Source organism: Streptopelia decaocto, assembly GCF_964273445.1.
Source record: "Streptopelia decaocto genome assembly, chromosome: 1".
Taxonomy (NCBI): domain Eukaryota; kingdom Metazoa; phylum Chordata; class Aves; order Columbiformes; family Columbidae; genus Streptopelia; species Streptopelia decaocto.
In genome coordinates this window covers 26,926,093-26,949,258 of record NC_138663.1, presented here as the reverse complement: position 1 = coordinate 26,949,258, position 23,166 = coordinate 26,926,093, and the positions used below count along the sequence as shown (strand labels likewise).

The 23,166-nt window shown below is 37.8% G+C and overlaps 1 protein-coding gene across 2 annotated transcripts in view; it reads left to right on the top strand.

Annotated features, from left to right (window-relative positions):
• Window positions 1-23,166, top strand: part of CFTR (CF transmembrane conductance regulator) — an 86,004-nt gene that overhangs the window by 47,312 nt on the left and 15,526 nt on the right. Inside the window, exons 14-21 of one of the 2 annotated variants that reach the window (XM_082062126.1) lie at window positions 365-1,097; window positions 2,272-2,400; window positions 4,669-4,706; window positions 5,899-6,152; window positions 7,197-7,276; window positions 11,273-11,423; window positions 12,518-12,745; window positions 14,783-14,883. In XM_082062126.1, the coding sequence (XP_081918252.1) occupies window positions 365-1,097; window positions 2,272-2,400; window positions 4,669-4,706; window positions 5,899-6,152; window positions 7,197-7,276; window positions 11,273-11,423; window positions 12,518-12,745; window positions 14,783-14,883 (1,714 nt within the window). Of the gene's footprint in view, window positions 1-364; window positions 1,098-2,271; window positions 2,435-4,668; window positions 4,707-5,898; window positions 6,153-7,196; window positions 7,277-11,272; window positions 11,424-12,517; window positions 12,746-14,782; window positions 14,884-23,166 lie in introns of both variants that reach the window. The other variant, XM_082062127.1, reaches the window with a different exon arrangement.

Genomic DNA, 23,166 nt, shown 5'->3' with positions numbered 1-23,166 from the left:
AGCTTCTCCATCACCATGAGTTTGAAGTTTTGAAATCGAGCTAATACTTTTAAGTTTGGTAGCGAAAGATCTAAGTAACCCCAAGATGAAAAGAAATATTTTATTTTCATGTTGAACTCTGCTTTTTGGATTGATGTGAAAATGATTAAATGTTCCCCCCCTTTTTTTTTATCCTTCCAATAAAGTACCCACCCTTTACACAGCTCAGCCTTACCACATTCCTTTGTAGTTTGAGGGAGCACCCAAGACAGCTCATACTGGGAGAGGGCAGGTAAAAGCAAAGAGATTGAAAGTCAAAGGTATAAAAGCAACATTTAATCATGAAGAAAAAAAATCTAATTTTTAACACTTTCATCTTTTATAGCTGTGTGTGCAAGTTGATGGCAAATAAAACTAGGATCTTGGTTACTTCAAAACTGGAACATTTAAAGATTGCTGACAAAATATTAATTTTACATGAGGGGAGCTGCTATTTCTATGGAACGTTTTCTGAACTTCAGGGTCAACGGCCAGACTTCAGCTCAGAGCTGATGGGATTTGATTCTTTTGATCAGTTCAGTGCAGAGAGAAGAAATTCAATTCTAACTGAGACTCTCCGACGATTTTCCTTTGAAGGAGAAGGCATGGGATCACGAAATGAAATAAAGAAGCAATCTTTTAGACAGACATCAGATTTTAATGACAAAAGGAAGAGCTCCATAATTATTAACCCCCTTAATGCAAGTAGGAAGTTCTCAGTAGTGCAGAGGAATGGGATGCAGGTCCATGGCATAGAAGATGGCCACAATGACCCCCCAGAAAGGAGGCTCTCGCTGGTACCTGACTTGGAACAGGGAGATGTGGGGCTGCTTCGGACAAAAATGCTACACAATGACCATCTGCTGCAAGCTCGGAGGAGGCAATCTGTGTTAGACCTGATGACGGGCACCTCTGTGAACTACGGACCAAACTTTCCCAAAAAGGGAAGTACAACATTTCGGAAAATGTCAATGGTGCCTCAGACAAACCTGTCTTCTGAAATTGATATCTACACCAGGCGCTTGTCTCGAGACAGTGTCTTGGACATTACTGATGAAATAAATGAAGAGGATTTGAAGGTGTGTGTTGATTTTCACTCATCTTGTTTTTTGATATGGTGATAGTTTAGTGCAATATACTCCTTATATATTTTTGTACCTGGCTTTGTAACCCCTAATGCAGTATTTCTCTGTGGAATGTCTTTTTGGAATATCTCTGATTTTTTTTTTTAACTCAAATATTATCTTGTAATCATTGAATCATTAATTTTGACTGATTTTTGGTAGTGTTTGCTATTTTTAGAGAATTTCAGTACAGAATTTTAATCATCTGCACTTTAATCTACCTTTAAGATTACTTATGCAAAAATGAAATTTGAAACCATAACATGGACAAACACTGTTTTAAAACATTTATGTAAAACAGACATTTGAAACATTAAGGCTCATGGAAAAAAAATACATTTGAAGTACTGGAATTAGGTCAAATTTGGCAAATTTATCAGACTGCTTAGCACTTATGTTCTGATACAGTTAATGACCAGAGGAGTAAGCTGGATTTTATTCTTTTTTTGTGGATGTGCTGGGAATTTTGCGATTATGGTTGGGTTTTATACCAAGAACTGGACCAAAATTCCTTTTTTCTAATAACTATTAAGTGGTCATGATGAACTCCTTTTATTTTCAAAACTGACAGCTGATTTTCACAGAACATGAAAATATTCTACAGTAGTTTCCTAGGTGGAAAAAAGTCTACAAGAAATACTTAAACTCATAAATTAGTGAAGCAATGCTCTTTTTTTCTTTTGCTTTGTTGATCTCAGCAGAAAAACAAACAAACAAGCAAACAAACAAAACCAACAAAGAAAGAAAACAAATAAACCCACCACCACCAAAAAACAACAACCAAACAAGCCCTCAGATTATTTACAAATTTACTCTATCAGCACAATAATAATCTCCATTGAAAGAGAATAGCTAAGGATTTCTGGTCTTCTAGTAGTGCTGGACAAATCCTAGTTGTTTCTTTCATTGTTGTCTGAAAACTTGAAATCATCTCTAAACAGTGTTGTTATACCAAAGAGGACTCAACAAGGCAGCACCTTCCTCTCCAGTCATTGTCAACCGATTTGAATGCTGCAGTTCAATTATTTGGAGTGAGTTAGCAGAAAGAATGACAGCATTCATGTGTCAGAAATTCATATCTATAGATGTTATTATCATTCTGACTATGGTCTTATCAATTCTTTGACAGGAATGCTTTACTGATGATGCTGAAAGCATGGGTACTGTTACCACATGGAATACCTATTTCAGATACGTTACCATCCACAGAAACTTGATTTTTGTTCTAATTTTGTGTTTGATTGTCTTCTTAGTTGAGGTAAGAAAATTTGTGCTTGATGTTATGTTCAAATGTTTGTTCAAACTGTGTTGTTTGTCACAGAAGAAGAAATGGATAAAGCATCGAGACGTTAGCTCATGTATGGATTGCTTATTGGCAACTGCTGTTAAATGATATTGCAATGACTTTTGTACTGTTTAGATGAGCATTTCTCGCCAGAGATAGTGATGAGGGAACAGCAGCAGAAGACCCACCTTCTCCAATTATCTTGGTTATTTTCTGCTGCGTGGTACCATAAATAAGAATTTTTGGTCTCTGCAGGTCTTTTGTTCAGAGGTGAATAATCTTCCATTTTGCACTAGACGATATTTTTGCAGAGCTTTGAGGGGTTAATAACAATAATTACTAGAATTTTTGTCATGAGCACATACATACATTCTGGAGAACTGCTGTCAAAAATGAGTTAGTAGTTTTGCTCCTAGTGAAAGAAGAGTGGTGAGTAGGGTAGAGAGCTGAATTCCTGTGACGACATTGAAAGATGGATGAGGTGTTCCTGCAGCATGCAGAGAAGACTTTTTTCAGGTACGGTGGAAAACGTACTCATCGGAAAAAGTGCTGAAGAACACCTGCCTGATTCTACAAGTCTGACTATTTTTCTCGTAACAGAGTTTGCCTGCTTTTTGTGTTGTCTCCCAAATTACGAAAGACTTTAAGCACACATAGAGCATTTCATAGTGTCTTCTTTTACATTTAATAGCCTAAATCAAGTGTTTTCTTCTGAGGGAAGGAACATGTTTAGGAGAGAAGACTGGGAGATGAATGAGACTGTATTTATATGTCAGGTTATAAAATATGATACCAATTTCTTGTGGCATTTTCAACATGAACTGAAAGAAGAATCCAGTAAGAATATAGGACTAGTTTCTGGCTGACTGTGTCAGTGAAAGGTTTTTAGCAGTTCTGTGGCAGCATTCAAACTTCTAGTGTTATCAAGCCTGAAGAAGAATACGATTGATGGTATCCTGAATTTACACTAATGTTATGTTGCGGGTGATTTAAATTAGTTCTTTTGGACCAGGAATAAAGCCTGGAGCTTAGACCTTGTTTAAACCACCTACAGAAGCAAGATGGTATTTAGATGTGTAGCTGTTCTTATCATGTAGGTGGTAGCGGCAAACAGCTGTGTAAACCTACAACAGCAAAGATGATTGTGAGTTGTAGTGGAACAGGAAATGTTAACTTTGAGATATATCAGATTTATCCGCATATATTCAGCATACATTTCTAATCTTGATTACAATTGTTTTGTTTTAAATTAGACTAAAACCTTTTTAAATAATTCAAAAGCCTCATCTTCTAATTGAAGAACAAATCTTATGACAAAGAATGTATCCATCTAGGTTAAACTTCCCAGCATGACTACTGCTTAAGTAAAAGCCTGTTGATAAATTAATGGGCTAGAAGACCTGCAAAAGTTAGTGGATCCCAAGGAGAAGACTTTAATTATGTGCTGAGCTATTATAGTAAAGCATTCCCCATACCAGTGCCGTAAACATGTATGGGAAGAGGGTGCTAGAATGTATGTTCAGACCCTTGGCAAAAAGATCATTGGCAGAAATAGAGCAGACTGAAATGTGATTGGCTAGATGAACCTCTCCAGTGTCTTAGTGGACAGACAAGAAAAATGTGTTACAGAGGAAGCTTTTGTTGAGCACTGAAGCATCTCACAATGAAAAAGGCTTTAATTCCACATTTAAAATCATTAAAATAGATTATGTGGAGAATTATGTAAAGCTAGCAGCCAAGCAGTATCAGATAAATAGATTTATCAAAGGTCGATATCAGCTAGCAAGAACAACGGTGCAAAAATCGCAATGTTAAATGTTTGACATTCCTGTTTGAATAGCTGCCTTTGAAGATACTGAGAGACTCTTTTAGGCCCATCAAGAAATCTTTAAAACTTAAAATATGTTAAAGCATACAGTGAATGTTCCTTATCATTAGGAATGCATTAGCAAGCCTTTGTTAATAGTGTGGTAAAAAACAATAAAAGAATATTTAGGCAGTTGAGAGCCTGATTGTAATACAAGTCTAAATGTAGCTTTCCTGGTGGGATGCACTAAATGGTTTCTGTGGAAAAAGGAGCAGATATGACAAGGTTTTTGCTTCAGGGAAGATTGACTTCCATCCATTTATTAATACAATGCTATCTCTACAAACAATTATAAAGTCCGTGGAAGAAGATAAGTAAGGAAAAGTACATAACGTGACAAGACAAAAAATTGACTCTGTTTTCTTTGATCACAGGTAGCTGTTTCTCTTGCTGGGTTATGGTTTCTTAAAATGTAAGTAGTGTTGATCACTTATTGAGAAATTGGGGTCTACTTTACATGGATTTTTGCTATAAATAATGAATAAATTCTCCCAGAATTCTATATGGATAGGCATTCACTTCTATTCAGTAAAATGGATCATAGATTGATGGTCTAAATAGCTCATGTAGGTGTCTCTTAAGCTGGTACTTCTTTAAGTGCTAACAGTCCAGCGTTTTGTGCCTTGCTATTGAGCGCGTATCAGTGCTCACAAGACCTTTCCTGTGTCAGCTCACGCATGGACTTGATTATCCCGAGTACACTGTACTTCACCACTGTCTTTCAGAGGTGCCAGGGAGGGGTTTGCTTAGGAACATTTTAAGGGAGCAATTTCTGTAAGACCTCACTTGTACAATTTCCTCTGCTCACCTGTGAAAACTAACCAAAAGTTGCAGGGTCAGGCAGACAAAGGTTAAAACACACTGAGCAGCAGTGTGGCTTTTCCTGGGTTAATACTTTTGATCCCTGTTTCAGTCCTGTGGTGCTAAGTCTATGTGTTTGAGTATGTAACAGAAAGCATATGGTGACTTAAGTCTGATCTGGAGGAGGAGGGATTTATGTTGATGCCCCCTTACAATAGGTCACTAAGGCCTTTGATTTTTATAATACATCTGAAGCATTTTACTTCCATAGTAGTTCACTTTTTTCAACACAAACTGTTTTTTTATGGTTAAAATAAGCGAATGTGTTTTTCTCGATTAGGCTAGTTTTGCCAGTGATTAAACTGGGTGTAGATTTGCAAGAGACTACCAAAGCAGTGCATTTTCACAGCAGTTTGGAGAAAACTCTTGGAGGGGTTTTAGTTATATACCAATGGCTTAATTTCCAGCTTGGTAAAATCCCTTCATTGCACAACTGCAACTAGTTCAGAAATTGCTACAAATGCTGGTAGGCACCTGAATCACCAAAGGTATCTGAGGAGATTAATAGGTAATTTATTGCTTTGACCCCTGAACACAAGCAGAGTAACTTTGCCTTAGTGCAATGTGGATTAGTTAATAATTTATATTTCATATATACAGGATAATTTAAAAAATGACTGAAAATATATAAAACTAACCATTAACATAGTTTTAAAACAAATGAACATTGCATTACTATTTGTTTAGTAGAGAAAAAACTTCAAATTCCAGTAATGCATTTATTTTTAATTTCCATCGTAAAGGACAGCTTTGCAAGCAAATGCAACACAATCAGAAAACAGTACCTCTGACAGACCTCCTGTGATTGTCACTGACAACAGCAGCTACTACATCATTTATATCTACGTGGGAGTGGCAGATACTTTGCTTGCCATGGGAATCTTCAGAGGTTTGCCCCTTGTGCATACGCTTATAACAGTGTCTAAAAGTCTTCATCAAAAGATGGTGCATGCAGTTCTTCATGCACCTATGTCAGCATTCAACTCTTGGAAAGCAGGTAACTGAGATGGGAACTGAATGTCTCATGGATGGGTTTTATTTCAATTAAATAGTTTTCATTCTGTTAAATGATACTGTTGCTTTCCATTTACGTTTTCAGATAGGCTGAGTGTGAAAAGTTTGCCACATAAAGTAATTTGCAAATCTTGTAATGAACATTGGCTACATTTTAAGTGTGACTTATTTCAGCTGTCAATTCTGATTCTGAAATATCATCTTGTAAGTTAGAGAAAATTAACAACCGTTTGAGGCAATAAAATCAGAATAACTTCTAATGAATAGACTTTGTCTAAAACTGCAATAGAAAACAGATTGTCAGCTATGTGGTGACAAGGAGTCAGGTGTGAATGATAAATGGTACTTTATTTAATGAGTAGTCCTAGTAAAATGGCATAAAACATCAGTTGGTGTGAATAATGGTATGCATATTCAAATTTGGCTCTGGAATTGTTACAAAATTTGTTATAAAACTGGGGCAACAAATTCAACCTCCCGCTGTACTTGAAATTCCCATTCCCATCCCCTTCTTACTGGTGTGTACCAGATTACAGCAGACATTGGTAAATGATGATGCAACATAGTGTTTCTCCTTCATTTTCCCATTATATTCTGTTGTTATCTTGTGATTAATACAGAAATTCTGTTCAGAACCTAAGAAACTGGTATACAAACTCATACAAATGCTGATGTGTAAATTATCTGTGTATCAGCAGAGCTTGCTGCATAAGGGTACAGACCTTATTCTTTGTGCCTCTGTTTCTGTCCTGTTTAATTATATTTCTTTGTTTTTATTATATTCTCCTGTTTTTTTTCTGAGATTCCAAGAGCTGAAACAGAAGCCGTGGAGCCAAAATCCTCCCTGGGGAAAGAAACTGTAGCTCCACTAAACTGTAGTGGAATTGCTTGTGCTAGAAAAAATCATGTGCTTATCCTTAATATTTTGTATTCAGGAAAAGTTGTACTTTTTCTTAAGGTAATAAATGTAGGATTTTTGCGGTGTTAAAATGTTTGACTCTTTTTTTTTTCTTCTCTTAATCCATAGGTGGTATGCTTAACAGATTTGCAAAAGACACGGCAGTACTGGATGACTTACTTCCACTTACAGTATTTGACTTCATTCAGGTTTGAAGAATAAAAGTTCTAAATTTTGCTGTCTTATAGCATTGTAAAGTTTTAGTTGTACATCATGCAAGATAAATTATATTAATAAGAATAATAACAAGTGAATTTAAATCCCTCTTCCTTTTTTTTTCAGTCTGTATATGTTTACATAGCTGCTTATCTTGTAAGTCAACTTCATTGTTTCTTTTTTTGAGCTTTTGCCTGTATGTGTACCTCCACTGTTTGTGCAAACCCTTTTTAGTACTCAGGCTCAGAAAGATTTTTGCCCCGCAGACTGCTACAAGTATCCCTGCTGCTGCCCATATTCAACTTCAAAGGTGCAAAGGGGATTCCTTAGTTTCTTTCGGTTATCTTTTCTCAAGATTTATATTTTTTTTCATTCTGTCCTTTGATTTCATTCAGTCATTTTCATGACTTTACCTCCTTAGCCTCTTCTGTTACCAGTTGCTGACATCACCCCTTCTTCTCTTTTGTTGAATATGTTCTTGTTTTTTTCTGTTCTTTTATCTTTTGGGGAAACTCTTCCAGTCCTGCCTTATTGGACAGTTTGACCCATGATTATGTGCTTTCAGCTCTTCAGTTGGGCAGCTCTAGTCCTCACAATTTTGACTGCCTAATTTTGTCTCTTATCCTTTGCATCTTCGTGGCTTCCCCTGAGTCTCTGGGATTTAAACTGAGTTCATCAGGCACTGGATAACTATTTGTGATGGAGGAGAGCTTTAGATGACTCTGCTCCTTGGAGGAATTTTACATCCCTAAGAGTTGTGATGTTGCAGACTTTTTATTTTTTTGATGGAAAGGCTTGTTTCCAGCATACCTCCTGGGAAGCTCCATGCATTGCAAAATCTTGAATTTTGGTGGCCTCCCAATTCATCCACACTCAAGAGAACATTAAAGAAATACAGAGATATAGGCAATTCCAGTGTTTCTGAAGGAGGATGCTTTTGTTTGCTCCCCATCCTACCTGTTCTGAGACTTTGTGGATCTGTGTGGATCCCAGTACTCCTCATTACCATCCCACCATTAATGCTGCAACACTAGCTTTTCCTCAGACAGATCTGGTTCCCAGAACATTTGAAAAATGAAAGCAAAAGCTTCCCTGGTCCCCCTGTTCCTCTCCACTTTTATTTGAGAGATATGCAGGCCCTGCCCAATTGCCTGTCTTCATCTGTGAGTTTGCTCTGCATTACAAAGCCTACCAACATGATGGTCTCATCAAAGCTGAGTCCCTTTCCTATATTTTTGTTTTAGTAATGGATAACTTTGACTCATGACTTTAAAGAGGCCAGTGCAGCTCCACATGAAGTGGTTCAGGGACATTACAGCTCTACTTCATGTCCTGCTGACATCACAAAGATTTGCTGAATGAGTAAAGATGGACATTGAGACCTTCTTTGAATGACTGATGTCATCTTTGGTGCGATCAGGATTCGCTACTGTCTTATCTGGTGTGGCCATTTTGCTTCTGGTATTTTACATCTGCCACAGGGATGTTATTCCAAAATTATTTTAGCTAGTCTATCTCTATGTTTCAAACTCTCTGCAAGTAACTGAGTATTTTTTCACGTTTTCAAGGACAGGGAAAGTCCCGAGATTTGCCTTTACTGTTCTGATGCCTTTCAGAGGGTACCTATACTCTAATGTCCCATAGGTTCACCTTTGTGTCCTCAGTCTTATCTGCAGAAGCTCCGGAGCATGCATGATAAGCTGCCCTGTCTTTCCAGGTTCTTTTGGTGAAGATCATTGATCCTAACTGCTGTGTTGAATGCTTTTTACCGGTGTTGCCTCCATAAGGCAATTCTTCTGATCCTCCTTACATTCAGACTTGTTTGGCAGCTTCACACTTCCATGGACTCTGCTAATGAACAGTCAGATTCCTTTATGGGTTCAGAGAAGTTGCTTTCTCTGCTGATTATTGCAAAGTCACAAAATGGTTGAAGTTGGAAGGGACCCTGGATCCAGGGCCTAGGACCTCTCCAGCCTCTCTGCTCAAAGCAGGATCAGCTGGAGCAGGTTGCTCAGGGCCATGTTGGATTTTGGATATCTCCAAGGGCAGAAACTCCACAACTTATCTGAGCAACCTGTTCCAGTGTTTGACCATCCTGACAAGAAAAATTCTTTTTCTTATGTTTAAATGGAATTTTGTGCATTTCAGCTTGTACCCGTTGCCTCTCATCCTTTAGGGCTGAAAGCTCAGCAGCTGGGGACACTGTAGCGCAGTGCTGTGGTTCTTAACTGGGCTGCACGAGCCCTCCGCTGCCATTCCATGAGCATATGCCAAGGTGGCTGGCTTGTGTGTTGCTTTTTGCTACTGCCTTTTCAGAGGTGTCATCTTCTGTTTGAACTGATACTTATTTTGTGTTCGGAGTTTATGAGATAGCATAAATTTTCATATTTAACTTTTCAGTGAAATAACTGTTGGACCAGCAGTGCGAACAATGTGGCAGCATGGTGGCCTTTGCAAAATTGGAGTAAATTATGAAAACAGGAATTAAAGCAGTCACTGTATGACTGTGAAATCTCAAGTAATATGAGAGCTGTGTAACTTGGCTCAATATCAGTTGAACAATCTATTCACATCCTAACAATTAGAGATACAAGAGGTACTAAATTCTGCAGTTCGAAACAGAGTAAACACTAATCCATTCTTGCATTGCTACTGGCCAGTGCTACACAGCCTGCACAAGCATAACCCCGTGTCATCAAGCTTTTAAGAGAAAGAAGGAAAACAGTGAAAGAAATATTTAACTAGTTCAGCTGGTATAGTATTCTTTCTTTGTGAACTTTGATGCTGGCATTGCACTCCTCAGATTTCTGATTAAAACAAGGGGTAGGAAATTTGGCACATGCTTACGTGTTCATGAAAGACCTCTGACTTGGATTACTGGGAATTTAAATTCTTCCTTGAATTTCTGTGGATGTAGTAGCAAAAGCGCCAACTGCAGGTTTTTCCTAATGTGAAATTAGTTTTGCTTTCCATCTGTTTCTTTGCTGACTGGTCACTTGCAGTGATGTTTCAATGTGATGTTCATAATTTTGTCCAAATTGTCCATTTTCAGTTGCTTTAGGCTGTTAAGTTTGCAGTTTGAAGTAGTTTTTGTTTAGTGCAAAACGTAACACTGATACAAAGCAGAGCTTTGCTATTCTGTGTACACTGATATACTTAATTTTCATTAGATTTAGGTATGAGACAAAAACAGTGTAAGTGCTTGAGGTGCTTCTAGAGTAAAGATCAAGGCCTGATTTAACTAAACCTGTCTGGAGCTACTGAGGAGGAGGTCTTATAAGAATCTTAGGTGTCTATGGTGGATTAAACAGATTAATTCTGGAATGATTTTGGTCCTATTATGTCATCTGTTACATTAAAACATCTCTTTTCTTCCGAAACTGCCAATTTTTCATACCGCAAGTCCTCTTACAACTTATTTCCTGTCTTCCTATCAGGACAAGTAATAGTGCTAGTTTCATATGTGGGTTACAGTCCTGTGAGCAAGCGATGATGTACAACTTCCCCCTTTTTCTGACCCTCAGAAAACCAGCTTGGCCCAGAACCTGGAGGAGACTGGCACTCAAGCCCTGGCAGTGAGGCACACACAGTCCAGACAAGAAGGGGGGCAGCACCATTAGGTTTGGGAGGTGGCTGCAGATTTTCCAAGTGTTGTCCTTACAGTTTTAACTGGAGAGTGAGTGCCTGGCTGCCGTTGGTTTTGGGTGGCTTCACAATTTAGAGGCTTGCAATACTCTTTGTACTATAGAAAACACTTCTTCCATCTATTAGAAAAGATAGCAGCTCATGCCAACAGGTTATGGATCTGGTCTCAGTTATTCATGATCTTTTCATGGAGTTTTGTTCTCAGCTGCAAATCCTACTTATGTTGGCACTTTATGTTTGTTGAAACAATACGTAGTTGCCATGGGAAGAAGATTCATTACCAATCTCTAGTCTATAAAATGACACGTTTACTATATCAATAGTATTTTTCTTTCATTCTACAGTTAATACTGATTGTGATTGGCGCTATAACAGTAGTCTCAATATTACAACCCTACATCTTCCTGGCATCAGTGCCTGTGATAGCAGCCTTTATTGTGTTAAGGGCATACTTCCTCCACACTTCTCAGCAGCTGAAACAACTGGAATCTGAAGGTAGGAGCAGCAAAATTGGTAGACTTCTGAATCCACAACAAGTCAATTGAGAAGTGATTCACTCTCTCACCTCTTCTTTGCCTTTTCTCTTGCAAGATACCATTGTCTCTGAGAGCAGAACACATACCTCCTTAAAGCCAGTGCTGTTACTGATCCAGCCCATACTGAGTGCTCTGCTGCCAAAGGGCAATGGAGAAGATCTTTTTAAAGCTGGGCTTTATCATCACTGCAGCTGAAAACAAATAAAGTCCTGACATACAGTTTTCTGGAGAATTAATGTAACTTGAAAAGTTGTGGTCAGGCTTTGTAAATGCCCTATGAGTTTCTTGATAAGAAAAATTTAGAAAGGCTATATCTTGATTGCAAAGAATTCTTATTTCTGAAAAAGTTATTTGACTAAATTTCCTTCACTTCCCCCTGTTACGAAACTAACAAGTTCCCAATAAAATGGAAAACCTCCTTCTGAAGTGTGGGTTTGCAAATCAGGCACAGTGGCCTGGCTTACAACAAACTGGCAGATCCTCAGCAAATCCACCCTGAATCTTAAACACTGATGATCATCCTCCCTTTTACTTAAGTGTAATTCTGAAGTCCCTTAGATCTAAATCTAAATTTCTTTGATGTTCACAGGGATCCAGCATTTGGGATCCAACATTAGCTCAACACTTTTTATGTAAAGCAAGATCTTTTTAAAATTACCACATCAGTACAGTTGAATCCAGAGCATTAAAGTATTCAGTGCTAAAAAAAACTTCACTTGATGGAGTTATCAGAATTGCAGGAATTAATTTTGGCTGGAGAGGAGCTGCCTTTCTCTTGTGGCATCTTACAGTGGGCCAGGAACTTCTCCAAGTAGTATGCTAACTGTGAAGAATTAGTGTGATCCCTTTCTGGCAATACACTGAATGGAATTTCAACCCATTCATGCAAAGATTGTTGTTGTATATCCTGTGCTAGGATTACTTCAGTCGTGTACTCCAACAACTTATGTAAATTAAACACTGACAATAGTTACACAGGGCTGTATATTTGTGTTATATCAAAAGTATTTGCTTATGAGTGTTTATGATATTTCTAATTTAAACACTTTACAGCTCGGAGTCCAATATTCACCCATCTTGTTACAAGCTTGAAAGGGCTGTGGACCCTGAGAGCTTTTGGACGGCAGCCGTATTTTGAGACCTTATTTCACAAAGCCCTGAACCTACACACGGCAAACTGGTTCCTCTACTTGTCAACGCTGCGCTGGTTCCAGATGAGGATAGAAATTATTTTTGTTGTCTTTTTTGTTGCTGTGGCGTTCATTTCGATAATAACTACAGGTACGGGAACTTTACTGGAGTACTGAAATGGAAGTTTTCTCCTTCTGTTTAACAGCTCAGCTTTAGAAAATTCTGAGGAAATAAGCTGTTGCAAAATTTAGCGTACATTGGAGTCACTGATTTAAGTGTGTCATAATAGTAAACACAATGTAATTAACACAGAAATTGCATGATTATCATCTGCAATCTGATGCAGAGGATTCATTGAAGCGATTAGTTTGAAAATAGTATCTGAAGGGACAGAACTTTCTTGACTGTAATTGCTGTAAAAGTAATCTCATGTGTTTTAAACCACATTAATGTAACCACGTTAGTGTACTGAAAAGCTTTGATGTTGACTATCATCTGTATAACTCCAAGTTTTTTAGTAAGTAGAAGTTAATGTTCCTCTCATTTGCAAATGGCTGAGGCATGCAAAGTTGTAATGATCTTTTAAAGCCACACCAATAGCAGAAAAAGTCATCCAGTTCTCTAATTACCAACCCACTGGCTCATTTCCAATGTGAACTTTTGCAAATTCCATTCAAAAACCCCTTAAAAATGGCTCACCACTTCTAGTAAACCCAGTGCAGGAATGAGAACCTTACTTGTATTCAAAATACTGCTCCTGGCTGGCTGGGTGCAACCAGGCTCCAACAAGCAGAGAACAGGAGAATAATGTCCCCAAAATGTTGCAATAATTTAGTTCTGTGGAAGAGCTCAGCAGGTTTAGCTACAAATTACTTCAAATACAGTTATTAATTCACCGTGCTTTTGTTAGGTATGTATTTTGATTCTCAGGCATTATTCTCCCTCTCCTAAGGTTTACTGAACGTATGTGTTGGATCTGGATGCAGTTTCAATACTGTGGTTGCTGAGGAACAAGAATTTGCTGATTTTATGAAGGAGGGTTTTGTTTCTAACAATATCCAAATGTCATTTGGTCATACTTCAGTGTCGCAAAGGAGTTATATGAAAGTGTACATTTTATCGAATATTGTATTGTGTATGAAATGCTGTCCTCTATTTCTTGTGTAAGGAGCTCTTCTGATTCTTAGAATAAGAAATCCAACCGCACAAATGCTTCTGTATAAAAATATGCACCTACAGTACTTTTGTTATAAAGGAGACTTTTAGTTCCCTTAAAATTCCTAGAGAAACGGTATCCCCTGCTGCTCTTCCTATCTTTACTTTGTGTGCTTAGTAGTTTGAGGTTTTTTAGGAAAACTGGTTTTTGTCTTATTGTTTTTCTAGATATTTTATTGTAAACTTTACTGTTACAGGTAGTAGGTCCTTGGAACAACACTAAGTTCCTTTTCTTAATCAATCTGTCAGTTTTCAGGAGGAATACTTTACTTTTATTGTTTACTTCTATAGCTACTCTGATAATGAGATGTCTATAAGCAAAACAGGAGGGGGTTTATTGAAGAAAGCTGTAGGAGAAATGGAGAAATCATACAAAGGCATTTGGCTTAAATTCTCAATTCCATTTAACAGATAGTGAGATTAAAAATCAACAGCGGGGTAGTTTAAATGCTTATATTGTATTGTATGAACTCTTAAAAAATATCCCTTGCTTGTTTCAACAGACAATTAAAGCAAAGGAATTTGTATCTGTACATTTGTGGAACAGTAAGGAGAACATGTCGTCTATTTGTCCAAGAAATGAAAATGTAAACCAGTGCAACTATTTTGAATTTTAAAGTTGTTAGCTGTGGTGTTTTAGATTAGAGTTATTTCACTGATTCATACGTATTGGAAAAAGGAGACAGAAATCAAGATTGCAGAGGCCTGATTCTGTTTACAGCTTTAGTACAAAGCTGTAATTTTTTTCTTCTGCCAAAGCAAGATTGCGGTTTCTAGTGAATTCAGTGCCAAAGCCAGGTGTTTAACTGATGATTAAGCTCTCAGTCCTTTGTGTAGTTAACAAATCCATGTTTTCTCCATGAAAAAAAATAACAGAGAATGTGAATATGCATTTTAAAATATTCATGCTAATTTTCTGGTTTTATTTGCTTTCTATTTGCATATAAATTAAATGTATTTTTCTCTCCACAGGTGACGGGCCAGGTAGAGTTGGCATTATTCTTACTTTAGCTATGAACATCATGGGAACCTTGCAGTGGGCAGTAAACTCAAGCATAGATGTGGATAGTTTGGTAAGCATAAAATGCACAGTGCTGTGCTTTCTTTTAAGGAGTTGCCTTATTTTGTTGATCATGGATGTTCAGTGAATTATTTTCAGAGCTGGATATCAGGCAAATGCATCAGAAAAGTTCCCCTCATACCTTTAATAGCAACCTACTGGCTTTGGCCCAGCACAAACTGAGTTTTTCTATGATCCAAAATTTGCCCAGACTAGAATAGGCAACAGCGAATAATTGCGTTTGAGAATTCAGATTGCAGACGTAGCAGTGATGAGAAAACTTGAAAAAAGTTTTGAAAAAAGGCTTGGAGTTGTTTTGTTATGATTATATACCTTACCAAGTGACGTAACATACCTTACTTGGTCTGAGGGCTTTGCACAGCAGATCATGATGGATGTTTTTGAGCTCCTTCTATGCAAAATCAATAGTGATTTAAAAATCTGTTCTAGACTCCCCTGGAGGTCTTTTTCTGGTTTTGTGTAAGACGCCCTCTGACATAAGGCTTTAGAGTTTTACATGCTTACCCCTTAGTCAGTCCATTAGTTAGGATTGTCTTTAAAACAGAATATTTTACAAGATTAATTCGTCACCTATTTGTTGAGATATGAGAAGCAGACAGGAAACTCATAAAAGGATGTGTTTGTTCTTGCAGTTTTCATAATACCTTAGCTTAAATGGAAGAAAGTTTTAGATGTTATTTTAAAATGTAAGCTAATTCTCTCTTTACACTTCACGGATTCCAGAATTTATTTTAGACAGAATTCCTGTCTCAATATACATTAGTTTTATACATAAAATAAAAAATTCTGAGAAAATTTTTTTCTCTCACATCCAGTCATACCCTCTCTGAACCCTAAATGAGCTTCTCATGCCAACCATCTCAGTATTGGAAAACAAACAACTTTTACGGCAGATCTTGGAGACAATTAATCCTGTTTAGCTGAAATGAATTGTTTAACAAAAATATAATTGGGGCACATGGTCACAGTGAAAGAATATTTGCCAGTTTGACATATTTTTTTTTTAAATACGTGATTCAACAACCCTCATCCTGAAGGAAATCCTTAAGAGCCCCCAAACTGGGAATTAACCTCTTACAACATCTAATCTCTTGTTTGCATGTGTGACTGGTGTTAGCCCAGCAAGCCGACTGCTGCACAGGGACACATTTTTACCTTGTCCACCGATCATTTGGTCCTGACTCTTTCTTTGCTTGTTAGAACAGCCTGCCTCGAAGGCAAAGCACTTTGTGGAAAGGTTTCTTTGCTGTAACAGCAAGACACATCAAACAGTAGTTTTGTGACTGATAATGCAGTAAAACGTGCCGTTGGTAAGGCATGACAGTGACAGTGATCAGCTCTCATTTGTAACTCCACCTTAGTCCCGTAAGGCATAGTGTGATCACTTTAGGTCTAACAATCTGTGTAGAATTCAGGGGGTGCTGGACACACTAGTGTTCTAATGAAAAACTTCTTTTTTAAAATACGATGATGTTAAAATGTCATATGTTAGTAGCAGTAAGGAATTAACTCTGTTTCCCCTGAAAAGAAAGTCTCAAGTTGCTTTAGATGTTTGTGAATACTTTTCTCTATATTAAGACAAACTACTGGACAGGAGCACCAGTTGTACTATATTAATGACAGCCTTTTAAGGTGCATCAGTTTGTAGGTGGATCCTCTGGACTTCTTTCCACAGTGGATAGCTGCCCACCCTTGTCCCATGAATTTTTAGGTAGCCCAGATGACAACCTAATAGATGTTGCTGGCAGGATGCTTTTCCTGACATTTAAAAGCTGCCTCTGTGAAGAAGCAAATAAGAACAGTTTCATGGTTTTAAGATAACGAAATCGCTTCACTGGGTGATGCAGCTGTATTATTTCCCACTCTTTGTTTTCTCTACGTTTAGCACTTCCCTCTTTAAAGACTTTAACAATTATTTGGTTACTGATGTGCTGCAAAGGCTTGCATGTGTGCCTGATCTATACTCTATTTGGTTATACTCTGTTTTTATCTCAAGGGGTATTTTGAAGCTCCCCATAGGATTGGATTGGCTAGAACTGACACATCTCCATGTGTCTCCAGCTACAGATCTGCACGCACTGCTCTAGGTGACATCACTTTTGCCCTTCCTTGAGCAGCTGTGACATCTGTGCTTGCAAACCTGCACACAAGCATGCCTGAACATATAGCGCATTTGTAGGTGATAGTCTTTGGTTGTCATATAAGCTGGAGTTTTCTGCAAGTGGTTGAAGCCCATGTCTGAAGGCATAGCTGCTGCAATCAGTACATAATATTAAGCCTGTGCTGAGTCGTTGTACAAGATACGCAAGGTACAAGGCACTGGTGGAATAAATACGTGCAAAGTGACAGGAAGGCAGAACAGGAATCAGGACCACATGAAGAAGGAAAAAATGTACCAGAGGAAATACTGGCCAAACAGATGGGCAGGTGGCAAATTGGACTTTATTCCACACGATCTCCCTCTTGAGCTTTGTGTGACACTGGCATGCCTTTTGAAGAAATCAGAGTTGTAGGTTGGATTTTTTTTTACATACACAGAGTTTCTGTTTGAAGCAATTTCTGTTGAACTGGTTTGGCTTTAACTGAAAAATCCCCATTGTCTTTTAATACCCCATAATCGTTTCAGCATTTTGTTCTCTACAGCCCTGACACTTTATCTGCCTTGGTGTTCTGATTTTGTTTTGTTTTGTTTTGTTTTTAAAACATACGTGGTCACTCTGACAGCTCTCCATTGTTTCATTTAAAGCTACAAGTTAGGCTAGATTTATCTTTTCACTTTGATCATTTTTGCTAATATCCCTTTGCTGGTTTCTGGTCTTTTTCTTGTCCCTTCAGGCAGCCTTGTAGTATTTTAGATTTTTTTTCCTTCATAAGGAAATAGAAAATAAGTTTTCCAGTAAGTGCTGCTTTCACAGATAAGCATTGGCTAGTCCCAGTGGACTGTTCTACCGCTTTATAAACTCTTCCTGCACTGGTGTATATCCTGCAGTAGCAACACTATAACTGAGAAGGACAGTTCTTTTTATCAGGGAAGGAAAAAATGCCATGCTTTTACTGTGGCCCAGATTACTTATATAAGAAGATATAAAAAGAATCCCCCAAAAAGATATTAAAACCACACTTAGAAAACCTCACAGTGCCCCACCCTGGATATCAGGGATGCTGAAGAATTAAATTAGTATGTGGTACAGAAGAGGACCAAAGGAAAAATTAGGACTGTGAAAAATAATGGTGCTTTTGGAGCTGGTTTTCATTCTTTTATTTTCCCATTCTATTTCACCCATTCAATTGGTATTTTTTATTAACAAGGACATGATCTTAATACTGTTCTTACTATTGTCAGCAGAATACTGAGAACACTCTTAATTTCCAGAGTTTAAATAGATTAAATACTTGACTAAAATCTGCATCAGAATGATGATTCTCAAAGTGAGGTGTTGGTCATCTGCAAGGGAACAGAATCAAGAAAAACCTGCTAGAACATTTCCTTTTCTGCCTGCAAAGCAGTGTGAGAAAGAGAAAAAAAATGAGTACAAGTTTGACTAAATATTTCATTTTTGTGGTTTGGAAGAAAAGTCTATGTCCTGTAAGTGCACCCAAAATGTAACAGCAGAAGATGCGAAACCTCAGTAAAACTGTATGGTCTGCCTGCATTGACCCAGTTTTTTCAGTGACTTCAATGCACAGCAGATTTTTACAACATGAGCCATTGGACCAACCTCTGAGCTGCACACTGTGCTTTCCAGACAGCGTGGTTCTGAGGAGGTGCTTGCGACATGGTCATTGAATACTGTGTGTGTCTGGTCTGGAGAGGGTAACCGCTCTCTTTCTAGCAGAAGAGAACATAGGGCCTGATGAAATTAATTGTATTAGATTACTTGTAAAAGAATTATGTCTTCCACTTTCTGGAAATATACATTATATAATTGTATTATGAGTTCTCCTCCAACATTAAGAAGAGTTTAAGTGATATTAATGAGAAAGTAAATTAAAGAATTTGCAATGTTATTAAAATCTCAGTAAAATACAGTTAAGCAAAGCTAAAAATAGTGTATTATGCTCGAGACATTTTTAGATAAAAGTAGTAAATATACTCCTTGATTCTAAAGCATTAGTTAGAGAATGTGAATATAGCAGGCACGTTGCTGATGGGAATAATGGATGAGAAACTTGCTGTCACCTACACTATACCTGTCATTATGAATGACAGAAGATTTCTACCTGTGAAAGGAAGAATGAATATCTTTGTAAAATGTTACTGACACTTATGCTACATTCTGCCTAGATGTAAATCGTAATGCAAATTACAGAACCAGGAAAGCATCCTTCTGAATTGATTTAAAGTATTAAGCTGTCTAAAATACCTGCATATGTGATGTGACTGATAAATCTGTGAGGGGAGCTGGAACAGATATGAAATTTTCTATTGCGAGGGAAGGCTCTTTGTCCAGCGGGCTTCATAGCAGATTTTATCTAGTTTATAAAGGTGGGATCTCTTGGGCAATTAGAAGGAATCCCTGCCTATGCAAAAGTTCACAGCTCTTGACAAAGCTGAGAAAGACCTTAATTTCTTAAACGATTATATTTCTAAAAAGCTAAGATTTCTGAAAGCAGATGTACCATTGAACACTGATTTAAATAAATACATGTTGCTCATTATGGGAATATACTAAAGACAGACAGGAAGAAAACTGTCAGTCTGATCCAGAGTCTCCCTGTTCGTATCTCCAAAATGATATAGCATTCATATATCAACATGATGATGACCGTGTCTTTCCATCTTGCAGAGGGATTGAAATGGAAATTGTAGTTGATAGACCTAGGGATTAGCACACTTTTCAAAACTTCTGTCCCAGTTGTGTTTTGAGATACTGAGATGTAAGCAATTACCCCAGTATTTCCTTGCATATATATATATTTTCTTCCACGTGGAAAATCCACATAACAGTATTTTAGTCTGGATTGAAAAGGAAGAAAGCATGGTAATATATCAAGAAGAATCACTTTGCAGAAGGAATTACAAAAGCAGTTTAACAAGGTCAAAGAAAGACATTGAGGTACTGGAGAGAGTCCAGAGAAGGGCAACAAAGCTGATGAAGGGTCTGGAGAACAGGTCTGGTGAGAAACGGCTGAGGAAACTGGGTCTGTTTAGCCTGGAGAAAAGGAGGCTGAGAGGAGACCTTATCGCTGTCTGCAACTACCTGAAAGGAGGCTGTGATGTGAAGGGTGTTGTTCTCTTTTCCCAGGTGATAGGATAAGAGGAAATGACCCCAGGTTGCACCAGGGGAGGTTTAGATATGATATTAGGAAAAATTTCTGCACGGGAAGGGTTGTCAGGAATTGGAACAGGCTGCCCAGGGAAGTCACCATCCCTGGAGGGCTTTAGGAGACATGTAGATGAGGTTCTTAGGACATGGTTTAGAGGTGGACTTGGCAGTGCTAGGTTAATGGTTGGACTCGATGATCTTAAAGGTCTTTCCAATGAAAACAATTCTATTATTATATTCTATGATACTATGTACAAAGGGTTTTCCATAACGCTACTAAAGAGATAAATATTACTGGGAATACAGATTAGAGAACAAATGCTAGTAATAAGGCCCAGATACTCCTGAATACAGTAGCGATGAAAGTATCTTATCTGTTTATTTATTTATTTTGGTCAATAATTTCTGACCAATAAGAATCTACACTATGTTGTAGTTTACTCTTATTGTTTACAAAGGTCACATTCTGGTATAATGAGTAATCTAGTTAATTAAGTTAGTTGGACTAAGGTGCTTAGGGATCTGAATGTAGACTGAGGTCATATCTTATTCAATTGATGGGCTGAAATTTTTTTTCCTGCATAGCAAGGGAAAAGCAGTAGGACATTTTGGAAGCTCTAGGACTACCAAGATGAACAAGATTCTCTGAAAGTATATGAGAAGTTACAGCCTCCACAGAATGGATTAAATTGGAGGTCAAGAAGCAGATAGAGAAAGGAGGCTTGACAAAATTAGAGTTAGACTTGCAAATGGCCTGAATTCTGGATGAATGCTGCATCTAAGTTTCAGTAAGAGGACAGTGTTTAATCTGGGGAGTTGAAAGGGAAGCAGAAGGTAGAAATGCGATTTAAAATATCTGAGGTGGAAATTATATGCAAAAACCAGCCTAGCTGTTGGCACATAACTGAAGCTCCTAAGTTAGAATCCTCATCTCCCTAAGTTTCCTGTACAGTCCATGGAAGGACACATATACCACCCATGACTCGGTCCATCTAAAATCAGAGTCTTCAACTAAATGTGTTTGGGTTCTGCATCTGGGCATTTCAGTGAAACATGTGAAACTGGGCTGGAGCAATGCCGTCCCAGGCATGCAAATGGGGGGACATGACATCCCATCCTGGGGTTCAGGAAGCCTAAGAGGCTGTAGATCTGGTCATGGCCACTTCAAATTAATCCACCAGGTTGGCAGTGGTGGTGACAGGTGATAGAATAACTACTGTCACTTTTGGTTAAGAAAGGCAAATGGGAAGTCATTGATGCCACCATCAGTTTGTTAAACAGTCTAACGGCAGGAGACTTTAGAAACTAATTGGAAGAAGTAATCAAAGGCACAGTTGCTTACAGAGTGAATTCACTCAGGTTTGCTGACATTAGGGTTGCATCAGACCAGCCTGTGTTTGATGATTTTTTTTCCCAGACGAAAATAATGTAAGAGATCTCCTTTGTCTTCAGAAAGGCACTGGCTGTGGCTCCATTTCAGAAATTATGTAAATGAAGGAGATCAGGATTATTACAAGAACTGTAAACTAGTTAATGAGTTGGACAGAAAGCAAATGTCATTAGGCTGTAAGTATTAAGCTGTAGGGAGGCTACTCAACAAAGATTAGATTTGTGACTGAGCTTGTTTTAATCTTTTTTAATGCTCTCAACAAAGACAAAAATTGTGTTGAAGAAGTCTGCCAAAGGCACAAAGCTGAAAAGTAATGTTAGCATGAAGGATGCTGGGAGCCAAAAGGTGTTAGGTGACCTCAAATGGCTGATACAAAATCGATTGCAGTAGCCAAAGTGGAGGCTTGAATTTAGGGACTGCTAAGAATAAAATGTAAATAAGGAACTCTTTGGTTAGAAATGGCTAAGGCAGAGGATAGCTTGGCTGACCACTGCTTGATCAGGGGGTGGCTATAAGATATGACTGTGAAGAAAGGGCATGTGATCCTAGGGTGTGTTAATCAAGATATACCTAATATAGGTAGGAAAGTATCGATGCCTTTGTACAATGTCCTTGTGAAACATCATCCAAAATGCCGTGTACCTTCTGGTCAGACAGGAAAGATTAATTTGAACTGGGATGTTTGTAGAAGGAGAACATATGTTAAGAAAGAGGCTTAAACCTGGATTTTCTTTAGTCTTGGAGAACAAAGGATCTAAGGTAGACCTCTATAAATTAATGGAGAAAGCAGCTAGGAAAAAGAACTGTTTAGAATTTAAAGTTAATTAATTTACAAGAACAAACTGGTCCATGGACTTAAAATATGTTTTCTGGTCACCTGAGCAGGGAAGTCTAGTGAAGGGGTTGAATTAACTGCTTATTAATTGCCCTTTGACCTACTTGAAAAAAAGACCAAGAGGATCCCTTCTAGCTCTATGCTCTTTTGAAAATTCACCGAGACAGCTACTAGCAGCTTCTGTCTGAAATTCGTGAACTACAGGTCTTGATTATTTCACCTACTATTTATAATTACTATAATTAATTATCATGGAATTTCTATTTTTTTTGTTAAAAACTATAGATAATTTCTCATAAATACTCAGATGTTAATGTTTGATGATTGATCCTTTTAACTCGATGCTACTACTTTACATCTTTCAAATTCCAAAGAGTCTGCTGATCTTTGGAGATCAATCATTATTCAAGGAACTTCAGTTTTGGGGTTGGGCAACCCCCTACAGGAGGACGGAGTTGAAGACTCCAGGTTTGCCTTCATGGTCATACTTTGTTTCCGTAAATACAAGTCATCTGCAGTTTTCAAAATACATTTTTGAACGTATAAAGAGCTATTGTGTCCATTTAAAAAGGAAGCAAGTGGAATCATGTGTTGAACCAATGTCAGCAGGACAAGAGCAAGAGAATCCAGAGCTCTATACCAGAAGTATCCTACCTTTGAAAATTATATCATGGTATAACTTACACAGAAAAGAGACTCAGTGTTCTGGCTAGGAATTAGGAATAGTTTGATTTCATTTGTTTTGACAGCTAAGTATTCATTACATTTAGAATACTGTTTGTT